We start from the raw sequence: 12,998 nt of genomic DNA on the forward strand, positions 1-12,998 counted from the left end.
TAGGGACTGACGGCACACATGAGGGATTGGAGGCAGGAGAAGGGGCATGGATGGGGATTAGGAAACGATTGAGTTGGAGGAGGACTCCCAGCTGTTTTTATTGTCTCTGCTTGTCTTTTGGAACTGTTGATATTTAACTAGACCTGAGGTTAAATGCCCCTGGTTCTGGCGCCAAGGGTTTCCCCCCCCCCTATGCAAATAGCTTCAAAGGACTTCAGCAAGGGAGGGGAAAAGCTCCCTACTTCTGCCTTCTGCAATCTGGACAATTCCCCAGCCCTGCTGCAGCTTACATTTAAAAATCAAAATAAATTACACAGGAAGGGCAGAGACATTTTTAATGACACTGCCTAGTTCGGCCCCTGTTTAAAAACAAGCAGCTCTCTCTCACTTACTTGCAGCAAAGGGCAGGGCTAGGTTTCCACAGCAATCAAACCTACCAGTCAGCCTCATTGTTTACCAGTTGTGTTTGCACAGTAGCTGGAAAGGGGCTGAAGGGGTTATAGGGAGTGGAAAGTCCCCATAATGGCATTTCAGCAGAGATATCTTTTCCCCTCATTTGCCCAGTTCTTGTGTTTAGCTTCTGGAATTTTTTCCCCTGACACCTCGGCTCAGTGCCTGAGGGACATCTGCTTCTCGTCTTGGGACTGAACCCTCAACAATGTTCTCTCTGTTGTGTAGGGTGGTCTGGTCCTTGTGAGGTGGTGCCTATATACGTTGAAATGCTTTTGAGGCAGCAAATCAGCACCAAAGTGACTGCTTTCCAATCTCCCTGCCTGCAGCCAGCCCAGGAGGCTAAGGGAACTGGTGGAAGAAGAACAAAAGGAGGCAATGGCTCGAGCTGGCTGCTGTGAGAACAGCATCCTGGACTAGATGGGCCTTTGACCTGATCCAGCAAGGCTCTTGCATTCTGGCAAATAAGAGCCAGAATGCAAGAGTGTCAGCATTTCCAGCTGCATCTGTGGCCTGCAGAACAAAAAACGGATCAGCAAATCAATGCAGGTTTTGGACATTATAAACACTCCCAACAAGTGGCACAATATTTCTCAGCAGTACAGTACCTTGACCACTGTATATAGCAGCTTATGTACTAGGGTTTATGGAATAGCAGCAATAGCTTCTCATTCACAGTACAGGGCTGTGGCAGGCATTACCTTTCCTAATTCTGACCTATGTCAAAGGGACTGGTGCAAGGAAATGTACGAATTATTACCAGCACCCCTGTGAGTCATGTAAGATGAGTAATTGACCAACGCTACTTGGTTCATCTTCCAGTGGGGTTTTGTGGCACTTCCCACTGCGGTTTTAATTCTGTATTGTGTAGCTCTGCTTTCTTAATATTTAATACTCTGATTGGCTTTAACATGACATAGCATTTTACTGTGATTTGGCTTTCTTAAAGGCGTTTTGAAAACCCAGGTTATGCTCTCCTAATCCCTTAAGTACTTTGTAGACTCACCCCAAGGTGATATTTCTGTAATTTGTTTTTCCTCATTGTTGCACAAAGTTCCTTTACAGGGCATTGCAGAGTTTGCCTGACGTAATTGGGTTTCTACAAGTGATAGCCCCAGTAGTTGCCCAATGGAACTTTTACACTCATTTCCTGTCCGGGTGACATGTCAGATTCAAAACAAACAGCTAAACAAACTAAAAAAAAGTTACTCTGCCTAAAAGCTTCTTCTCAAAACACACTGTAAGGTCAGATCCATAAAGTGCTCCGCTGGATCAAAGTATTCTGTGAGAACTGCGGACAAACGTATGGCTGGCTAATTTGAACAATTACTCCGGCATCTCTTACCTCAGCCCCTTAGCATCCAAGGCTCCTTTGCTTTCTTATCCCTTCCTGCCAGCTATTGGCCTCTCCTTTTAGAAGAATTCTTACAAACACCCTTCCCCCACATGTTGAGCAGGAGAGCAGGGTGTCACCAGGTAAGCAGGGCCATCTGCTGCTGACAGATGCCCTGACTGTATCCCTTGCCAGCTGTGCATTTTGGTGCATATAAGGAGAGATCCTATAAGTGTACCAAACGTGTAGAACTACCACATGTCAGGAGGGAAGACAAAGTGATGTACTAGTGAATTGTATGGATGGCAGATACTACAGCAAGGGGGCATGGCTTTAAAGTTGTTGTTGTTGTTGTTGTTTGTCTAGCTTCTCTAGGGAGGGAGTTCCAAAATCTGGCGGCAGCCACCGAGAAGGCTCTGTCCACAAGTGATCCTGTGAGGGTGGCGAGATCAATAGAAGGGCCTTCCCTGAAGATCTCAAACGTAGGGGAGCTCCGTATGAGGGAATAAGACTTTCAAATAGCTTGGACCTAAGCTGTGTAGGGCTTTATAGGTCATAACCAGCACCTTGAATTGAGCCTGGAAACAGCTAGCCAGTAGAGCTGTTGTAGAAGGGGGTCCCATGTGGGACTAGTCTGTGTGTCACATGTTCAAAAGGCATAAGAGGACCATGCGGCTGCACAGACTAGCTTGTCCCATTTGCAATGCCTGTAGCTGCTCCTCCCCATATGTGAGGAGCCCTTCGTGCAAACTGATGGAATGGAAGCCCATGAGGGGTTTTGTCTCTTATTTGCTTTTCTTTGAGGTCTCTGCCTCCTTTACCTAACCTCTCCATTGTTGTTGTTGTTGTTTTGTCTCTTAACCCACTGCCAACACTGTCCAATAAAGTTCCTTCCACTATCTCCCCTCTCTTCCTGGCTCTCTTAGCTTGGTTGCCTATTGGTTCTACTTTCTTCTTCTTTTGATGGGCTATCTTTGAGGATGGAGGGATCTCCTGGGATATATTATGTGACTATTTTTATATATCACTTAATTAACAAAAACCTCTGAGCAGTTTACAATGTAAAATAATTGATTTAGAATCAAGTGTTAAACACAAATATAAAATTTATCAACATACAAATAAAACCAGCAGCTATAAACCAAATATACATAATAGTGTTGCATGTTGAAAGTGCATGCTAATCATTGCCCCCCAAAGAAGAGCTGTAGCTTGAAACATGTTAGATACCGCAACGTTTCTAACCAATCAATCAGTATTTAACTGCCCTGTGATATTCAGATGGTGGTATACAAATTTTAATAATAATCATAATTTGTACTCAGCATGTTGCGAGTTGCTTCCCTTGTTGTAATATCAAATCCCATCACCCTGACCAAGCTGCTATTGAAATCCTTTAGTTATCCTGTTACTCTCTTTGACAAGAATAAACCTTTTTAATTCGTACCAGTTTGAAGTCTGCTGCTTCTTTCCAGCTTTCAGTCTACAACTTATGGGCTGAAACAATAAGCCTTTGACAACGCTCCCTGGTATTGCAGGAGTCTAAAGGGAATCCACAGCCCCCCAGGGCATCTGTTTTATAATTACTGCACAGTGTTTTTCTACTCTCCGAATCGTCTCTGAATTCATACCTGATTCTGCAGCTTCCCCTCCAACTAGTACGCTACTGAGGCGGATTCAGGACTTTCTCACTTGGGAACTAAATTTCACAATTCTGCCAGTGTTCTGAAATTCTGAAAATGTGAAGGATGTTGAGGATGACGTGGTGATAAAAAAAGAAGAAGTACAGTTATATAGTGCATCATTGTGAAAAGGCGTTTCCTGGCGCATTCAAGAAAATGTATACTTGGAAGTTTGTTTGTTAAAAAAATCATTTGGCAGAACACATCACCAGACCTCACAGAAGACCCTTATTGATTTTGGCTTGACGCCTATTTTATGTACAATGAGCACTGTGTATGTACACAGCTATATTTTCTCCTGTCAAGGGGTGAAGTATGTGTGCAATGTATACAGTGCTATAAAGCAGGTTTTTTCCAACTCTTTTTATTATTGTTGTTGAGGAACCCCTAAAAAGCACTGCTGTAAAAGGTGCTACATTTACAGGAACTGTGAACGCACATTAAAACAGAAGAACAAGTGTTTTCTCTCTCTGGAAGCTGCAACCTGGCCATCAACTGCTCTGAGAGACCAGTTGTCTCTGGGCTGTCCCTGAACAGCATCCTAGCCTTGCCTGTTCCATCAGGTTACAGTAGTGAGAAAGAAAAGGCTACAGGGCTATTTCAAAACAAAATTCCTTCCAGTAGCACCTTAGAGACCAACTACGTTTGTTCTTGGTATGAGCTTTCGTGTGCATGCACACTTCTTCAGATACACTATTTCAGCCACTCTGCTGGGAGACCAGCTACCTTTGGCTAGTCTTCTCCCTCATGGGTCACCTAGCAATGGCCATTCCTTCAGGATACCAGACCTGTTATAATTGACCTGTTAAAAGAACTGTAACTTTAAGAACTGGTGTCTTGAGTTTCCTTTCCCCCCTTCTCCCACTCTTCTTCTGAAGAGTGGAATTAAAAACAGTTTAAATAAATACGGTAGTTAAAAGAAAAATTAAGTGCAAAAAGGCAGTTGCCTCTCTACCTACCCCTGCATTGAAAGAACACCACTGATTCAACAGCTAGTTGGTTGGGTACTCTGCTTTCAAGCTGGTAAGATGCCCACCACCCAGATAAGGCTGGAGATTATCTTTGCACTGCCAACACAGGCTTGCAAGTGCAACCCACTTTTAGAACCATTGCACTACATCACAATGATTCTTCTCTCAGAAGAGATGAAGTTTTTGTGTATTTTTCCAGTCTCTGGGTAGCAGACAGTTCATCACTTGATGTTACTGGGGATACCAACTTGGAATAAAATATTGAATGATGAACTTTGGGAGGGGGCCTGGTCCCCTCAAGATTGTTGTTGGGGGGTGGGCCCCCTAGAAATTGGCTCCTATGGATGTTACAATCTCAGAAGTATATGTGCCCGCGCTTACGTACACCCTGTACACAATGAAGCTGCATAACTGTTTTGGGTTATGCATTAACTGGCTTCCTTCTCTATAGGGTACCACTGCCTTCGGGTCTTTCATTCCCATATTTCAGCATGCAACTTTATTTGAATTTCGAATAACACCACGACTCAGCGATTTCTCCCTGGGGCTGGAGCTCTCTTCTTACTCCCGCCGCCTGCCCCCTTCGCCGCCGGAGAAACTGCTGCGTCACGCTTACTCTTCAGGCGCGAGATCTGAGAGCTGCTCTCTTTCCTTCCCTCCGCCTCCCTCCTCGCGCGGCCGGTGGGCGTGGCTTTTCCCGCCTCGGATTGTGACGCAGCCTCGGGGTCCGGGTATATACAGCAGCTACGTAAGGCGCAGGGCTTTAGAACGTTCCGCGAGACCCAGCCGAGGAGGTTCCTGCTTCAACAGTGATTGGACGGAACCCACCCCTGCTCGGGCCCACCCGACCTCTGCGCCTCCGCCTGCCCGACCCAGCTGCACCACCTACAGCCGCGCTGCCATGGCTTCGTCTCCTTCCCAGGTGCGCCAGAACTACCACCAGGACTGCGAAGCCGCCATCAACCGGCAGATCAACCTGGAGCTCTACGCCTCCTACGTGTACCTCAGCATGGTGAGCTCCGACCTTGGCAGGGGTTGGTTAGGCGGCGGGGGATATCCCGGAATTGGAGCAGGGAATGGTGCCTTGCTGAAGGCGGGGGCAAAGGAAATGGAAGCGACGGCGGCGGGAGCTCCCCCCCCTCCCCGGAGGCGCCGCCTCCTCCGTCTCTGTTTACTAGCCGTGCATTGGCTTGTCCTTGGAGAGCGAGCGAGGCCTGCGTGCTTCGGCATTTCTCGCTGTAAACAATCGAGCGCGGTTTCCTTTCCCTAGGAGATCGCGGCGCCCTTCGAGCCGCTCCTCTGCCCTTCTGGAGACGGTGCAAAGAGGCTTGGAGTTGGCCTCTGCCCGTTGGAGCATAAAACGGCAACGTCTTGTGACGCCTTAAAAGGCACAACATGTTTTTTTTTTCCCAGCCGCGGGCTACTTCGCAACTTAATGTCGTAATAAATCTGGTGGTTTGTTTTTTTCCCGTGGAGCCGCAAGGCGCTCCGTTCCTTTTTTCCCCCCCTTCCCTGGAGCAGCCCGCCAGGTTGCCAGCCTCTTGCGTAACGCGTTCCGAGCGTGAATCGACTCGGGAGTCGGAAGAACCGCCATAAAAAAGATTATTGAAGCTTGCATTTCTATGCTGCTTGTTTGACCGCTGCTGGAAATCCAGTGCTGAGACACGGGAGGTTTGATCCGCTCCCGCTGCGCTGTAGCGGTTTTCTTGGTTCTCCGTTCCTGCTGAGCGGCAGTTTTGCTGCGCGCACCTGCGGCGGGAGCGAGAAGCGCATCGCGGTGCGCCCTGCCTCGCGCCCGGCGGGGCCTCCCGTGATGCTCCGTGCTCGGCTTAAAGGTCAATGCAGCTTCTGCGCCACTGCCTGGGGGGGGGCAGGCCGGGCCCACTGGGGTTTGGCAAAAAATTGGGCACTGCACTGCCGGGACCGGTGAGGAGGGCAGAAAGCAGCATTGGGGGGCACCTTTTGACAGAGGCCTGCTAGGAGGCAACATAGGGTGGACTCACAAATAAGCAGTTGGTTGTATGCTTGCCTCTGAATAAAAGGGGGTTGCACTTTAAAAGTTAATCTTTAACCAGTCTTTCCAAATACACGTTTGGTATAAACAGGCTGCCACTGTAATGTTTGTACTAGCCTATGTGAACGTGGAGAACAGTAGGACTCTGTCAAGATGGCTATCTTAAACTTGCCAGGAGGAGGAGGGCGGATGGGACTGGTGGGCATGTTAACGCTAAGAATCTTCAATGAAGCTTCAAACAGTATGTCGTTTGGGGTGTAGGTGTAGTTACAAGCCATTTCTCTGACCCTAGCTTGAAAAGCTTCCTTGCGGTAAACATTGAAATGTTTGCCTTTCACTTGTTGCCCACTGTTTTGAGTGCTAGAATGTACTGTAATGTGCTGAGAACTTTGATAAGTGAACCACGAGTGAGCAATCTACTGCTCATTGCTTGGTATAGTAAAACAAGCTTTATTATTTGTCTGGCAGCATCTAATAAGCAAATAACAGATTGGCCTGCCTATTTCAGCATGCATTAATGGTTCAATTTGCATTAATTAAAGCAGGCTGCCATATTACAAACTCCGCTAAAGGAGTAGGATGACTCCTTCAACCCTAGAGCTTTTATCATTGTTATTTGGAAAGTAGAACAGAACATACAACTAGCTTGTAAGCAAATAAATAGTAGTGCTTTAAACAACCAAATTACACAATTGAGCAATTTAGAACCTATAAAGTTGCTGTTGGAGCTTCCACAGTCCTGTTAAAACTGATTTATTCACGTGGACTATGTTTCACAAGTGTATTAGAGGGATTGGACTTGGACTGTCAAAACCTGAGACAACGTGGTCTGGATTCTTGAGACAACATGGTCTCAAAGAAGCCACCGGTTTCTGATCCTGCTTTGGAGTGTCGTGATTAATTTCCTAACTAGCCTTATCCATATTTGTCACTTTGATAGTTATTTTCCTACTCCTAGACCACCACAAATTAATCATTTTAAGTGTTCAGCAAGCACCATTGTGCTGTTAAGGGCCAGGTTTCCACCATTACTGCTAAATAATAAAGTCAACTAGATTTTCCACATTGAGGTCACTTTAGTTTGTTGTGGTTTGACTGAGGCTGGAGCTCCGGTGCTTCTAGACCCTTGAGCCTATGTGTGGTATACCAGAAACAAGTAATAATGGAAACCTTTAATGTGGCCAGGTTTGGCAGATTTGTTGATCAGTAGTTTCAAGAACTGCCATGTAGGAAAATAAATTTGCCAACCAGTAGCAGCAAGTTCCTGCCTGCATATGTCAAGTGATATGAACATTGATGGTTGCAATACATGGTTCCCTGATTCTTTATTAATGAATCTGAACTTTATTTTCAGTCCTACTATTTTGACCGTGATGATGTGGCCCTGAAGAACTTTGCCAAGTACTTCCTTCACCAGTCCCACGAGGAGCGTGAGCATGCAGAGAAACTTATGAAATTGCAGAACCAGAGAGGCGGCCGCATCTTCTTGCAGGACATCAAAGTGAGTTGTGAAAGTGTGGTAAATACAGCGCTGTTGCTTCCTGGACTGGGATCCAGATTAAAATTATGAAAAGAGCTGAAATATACTTTCCAAAGACTGAATGTATCAGCTAGTCTAGAAGTTACAGAAGCTAAATCTGCTTAAGATCAGTTGTTCATGAATAAAGGACCTCATAGGATGTAGCATTGCTAGATTACACCTGTACACCAGAGTGGAAGGGAGGGAGGGGAAACAAATTCCTTGCTGCCTGTACAAAACTACTTGGGGGTAATTTGAAACTAGAACACCCTCACCAGCATTCACATTTTAATTATGCATGGAGTTATGAGGGCGATTCAAAACTGGATTCCCTCCCCATGACCAATCTGAAGTGGTACAGTCCAGCAGTAGGTAAACTGCAGCACTATGTGTAGTTGCTGATCATGTCTTGCTTTGAAGTAGTGGTTTTCAGACTGTTTGGCAAGGTGCCATGGGGGGGGGTTATTGTGGTGCCTTCTCTGCTAAATTCTAACTGTAGGGCAAGCTTTTCTGAAATACAGCTTTACCACACCTGCATGAAAAAGGAAAGTTAGGGTCAGTTCACACAGACCAAAAGTGGGTCCCATCAGGTCTAGCCTGTACACTATGAAGTGTTAGCTACCTAGAATTTCCTACAGTCCTTTGCAACTTGCAGGTGGTCTTGTTGGCCAAGCTGACCAGGAAAGAGTTCCTTCAAGCTTAAAGTGGCTTGAGGTGTCTTGAGTTACCAGTGCTTGGCTAATGTGTGCAAAATGGAACATACCCTTCGTTCTGCAGTGAAAATGCAGCTTGAGAATTTAGTTGCCATGGAAACGGCAACATCAATCTTCTGGTGATTATGTAATAAACAGGGAACAGCTCTAATCTGCAGATAAATATGTGGTGTTCCATATAACTTCAGTATTCAGTGATAAAACAAGTGACTTGTGTCAAAGGAAAAAAATATTGACGGGGCAGGGGAAATAAGGGGAAAATCTGATCACAAGAAACTTGAAGTGTGATTAAGAGCAGTTTAAATCAGCACTTGGCTCTTTCAGATAATTTCGGTGTTTATGGGCGTGCTTAGCTAGCTGCTGTAGTTTTTGTTGCTCTTTCCTTCCCATTAGGGATGAGAGGAGAGGTAGATGGAATCTGGCAGTGCCTGGAGCAGGTTTAGGAGCAGCCAGTTAGTTTCAGGAGCTGGAGGACATTGCAATAGACACATTTTGTGTTGGAACATGCCCTGTAATGAAGTATTTAATCTAACGTGCATTCAAAGATAAAGGGCCCTAAATTTGTCCTGTAAATACCTGCCAGTTATTCTGTTAGGTGTATGTTGTACTAATAATCCTTGCTATTCCAGTGGTTCAGCTTTGAGAGTGGTTTCCTTTGCTTTTATTAGAAACCAGATCGTGATGACTGGGAGAGTGGATTGACAGCAATGGAGTGTGCTTTGCACTTGGAAAAGAATGTGAACCAGTCACTTTTGGAACTGCACAAGCTGGCAACTGACAAAAATGACCCCCATGTAAGTTGGAAATTAATGGAAATAGCATGTTTGTCTGTGTAAATGATATGCTCAAATACTTGCTGCGATTGAAGAAAAGCAAGAAGTAAATGAAATTTGCACCAGTAAAAGAACTGGGCTGAATTGGAATTCCACGCTGGTAGGTGGAACTGTGTGTTCAGAGAAGCTGTGGGACTACAGAATGTGTTCATGTGGGTAGAGAACCCGACACCATGATATTTTTTGCCATTTTTATTTAAAGAGACCGTTTCTAGCCTTTATGCCTGCCCACACATTTCCAGATATATTTTTACACTGCATAATAAGATTGCAGAAGTGAGAAGCTTTCAAATATATATATTTTTTGTTTTAGAGACTGGGGTGGGGCTTCAGAGTCCTTACTTCTTTAGTAGCTAGCAAAAACTGCAGGACAGATTGCAAAATCTGCGTAGTCTATACATGCAACAAAATGTGGTCTTCATTGATAGATTTTTCATTTTTAGCATGGAGTACATCCCTGCCTGGATCAAGTAGTAGAACATGCTCTAATTCTTGAGCTGCCTAATGCATTGTTTTATTTTCCAGTTATGTGACTTCATTGAGACCCACTACTTGGATGAGCAAGTCAAATCCATCAAAGAACTGGGTGACCATGTGACCAACTTGCGCAAGATGGGGGCACCAAAATCTGGAATGGCAGAGTATCTCTTTGACAAGCACACCCTGGGAGAAAGTGACAGTGAAAACTAAACCTCCTGTGAATGCTTCAGCAGGGACTCTTACCTTCTTACTCAGCTGTGCATGTTTGGTTTTTTTTGTTTATCCATACTATTGTCCATAACTGTATAAAACCATCTATTGTTCTTTTTGTGTTGTAACTCAAATGCCCAATAAAAGTGATTTGGTTCCACTAAATTTCAGTTGTCCTATAGTACGTATATAGGTCAAGTGTTAGCAAAGTAGTGAGAGCAGGGTTTCTTCCAAATTTAATACATCTTTTATACCTTCCTTGTTAGGAATACCACTCAGTTCTTGCCCCCAAGCTCCACCACAAGGCCTTCACATTTATCCCACTTTTAAGTGAGGCGGAGGGGCTTAAACTTCTAAAAATTGCTCCTTTGCCCACACTGGGACTTGTACAACCCTGCAATCCTATATGCTCTCATAAAATTGTAAAGTTTGAAAACCCCAAGGGTCATCTAGCCCAGCCCCCTGGGATGCAGGAATATCATGAGAAGAGTATGCTCCATTTAACTCAGTGGTACTTTTGAGTAGACATGCTGTGCATGTTTTCAGACTTCTTGAACATTCTGTTCTCTCTACTGGACTCTCATCCCATGTCTTCCATATAAAAGCACTTAAATAGGACCTCTGCATCAGAAACATTAAATTATACATGCAGCTTAAATCTTTTAAAGTCACACCATTGTGGAAATGAGCTACGTTTTCATAAGGGGGCAGTGTTAGTTTTAACAAGTGGGATGTATTCTTTTTTTTTTTAATTCATGGAGGAGTGTTGAACTATGAACCTGGCGACAACATGTCTGGGTAAATTATTTTCTAAAAAATGATTCTTCAGTGAGGCTTGGCAAGTTAATCACTACATGAAATGCTACTCTGCCACCTTATAATGAATATGGTTGGGAATGCTAAGGAAGGGTGGGATAAGACCCCACTGCGGATACTGTTGGTATGGTGTTTCTGGGCCTTACCCCTCAAATATGCATATGCATACATATATAAATGTCTCGGGTACAAAATTGCCACAACTCCCATTAGATGTGTGCTGCTGCTGTCGGCCATTTTCAAGCCCATTCTATTTCCAGTAAGTTCAGTGAAGGATGTGAACTCAGGCTTTAAAAGGATCTATAAACTGTTTAAGGCACTCCGATAAACTATATAGAGATACGCAAGATATGTTCTAGCCACTGTCCTAACATCCTCTGAAATCATGTCATAGCTAATGAATTAGTCTGGATCTTAACTTTCTCTTCGGAGCAGTTCTGGGTAAAGGATTGATAGCTGCCATGAAATGTACCTTTCCGCAATGAACCTTTGAAACTGGTTCATTCCAGAGTAATTTTCCCATTTGTTTCATGCACTCCATACCTTTGAGGGGCAGCTCTGAGTTGTTAAATTCTAGATTCAGGTCAAAGGTTAGGAATGATGAGGGTGTAACTCAGCAGTATCTGGAGGGAAACGGTTAACAACCATTGGATTTGTGCTAGTTATGGGGAAAGTTTGAGGAACTTGATTCATGTCCATGACAGAACCCTGCTTGGGATTTTCTGTCTTAATCTTGTGTCCTCAGTACAATTTTTGGGAGAGGTTCCTATCCAAAGGTTTAGAAACTTGGTTTTTTCCTCTTTCCTGTAATGACAGCTGATGTCAGGTTATGTTGAAATCTTTCCTTGTGTGGAATGTAGGCAGCTTTGCTTATACCTAAAGCATGCCTGAAGCCTCTCCACCTTTAATTGAAAGAAATTACACCCTTTTGAAGTTGGCCTGATGCTTTACTAATAACTGCTTTTACAGTTGGTATGTTTCTGACCCATCTTAATCCCTCCTGTAAACTGGAAAAAGGTTAATCTTCCTCAAAGAACAGATTAAGTCAGAGATGAGGAACCTGGGGCTCTACAGATGTTGGGCTGCAGTGATGTCTGACCATTGGCCATCTTGGCTGTGGCTCATAGGAGCAGTTGGCACAACATGAGACTCTTAATTTGGAAAACCACAGTTTCCGTATCTGTGGATTAGATTGTGTATCTACAAGAGGATGAATGACTGCTGGGAGAAGTGCAGAAAGAAACACCATGGTGCACCTGCAAGTAACAAAACCAGAAGCCTTCATCTGCCCCAGCTGCAACAAAACATGTCCCTTCCCTTATCAGTCTCTACAACCACAGCAGGTGTTGCAACTCCAACCGTTTGACTTCACCCTCGAAGGCGCACTCTCCTATTGTCTACCGAGACAGACGGATGCCAAAACCAATGGATTAGATCCAATGAAGGGATTTCTTCCTTGGAACTTTCAATAATGGCCCCCCAATGGGTTTCCTGTGCTTTGTGGTGCACTAGGCCAAAACGGAAGAGCAGTAGCAGAAAATAAAAAGTGGAGGTGGTTCTCATTTGATACCCTGAGAACTTTAGGTGCTTTTCAAGGATTCCAGTTTAGTGAGCATGAGATTCTGCAAATGCTGACACCCAAAATTGTAAGTTATTCTCTTCCTGCCCCGCTGAATGTTGCTACAGCAATTGCTATATCCTGACAGGAGCCGTTTATTGGGCCTGTAAATGGCTCAAGATCCTGTGTTAAAGCATAGCCAGATCAAAACATCCAACTCTCTGTAATTTAACAGGGGCATTGTCTAGCTGTGCTTTCTGTTTGTGCTATGTAAAGCTACAAGGAACTGAAACTTTCTTCAGTTGACTTGTCACCTGCTTTTTAGAAATAGATTGTAGGCAAATAAAAGCTGTTATGCTGTCTATTGCTAATGTGTGTTTAGTAAAGGGATATAGCGCAAAAGACGGTGCTCTGTATAT

The 12,998-nt window shown here is 44.5% G+C and overlaps 1 protein-coding gene across 1 annotated transcript; it reads left to right on the forward strand.

Annotated features, from left to right (window-relative positions):
• The first annotated feature begins 5,178 nt into the window (after positions 1-5,178).
• On the forward strand, positions 5,179-10,370 carry FTH1 (ferritin heavy chain 1). The gene is made up of 4 exons (XM_033156754.1): positions 5,179-5,448; positions 7,805-7,951; positions 9,351-9,476; positions 10,041-10,370. Exons 1-4 carry the CDS (start codon positions 5,338-5,340, stop codon positions 10,203-10,205), a joined length of 549 nt encoding a protein of 182 aa, XP_033012645.1. The 5' UTR covers positions 5,179-5,337; the 3' UTR covers positions 10,206-10,370.
• Positions 10,371-12,998: the final 2,628 nt, after the last annotated feature.

The sequence above is a fragment of the Lacerta agilis genome, chromosome 1 (assembly GCF_009819535.1).
Source record: "Lacerta agilis isolate rLacAgi1 chromosome 1, rLacAgi1.pri, whole genome shotgun sequence".
Classification (NCBI taxonomy): Eukaryota; Metazoa; Chordata; class Lepidosauria; order Squamata; family Lacertidae; genus Lacerta; species Lacerta agilis.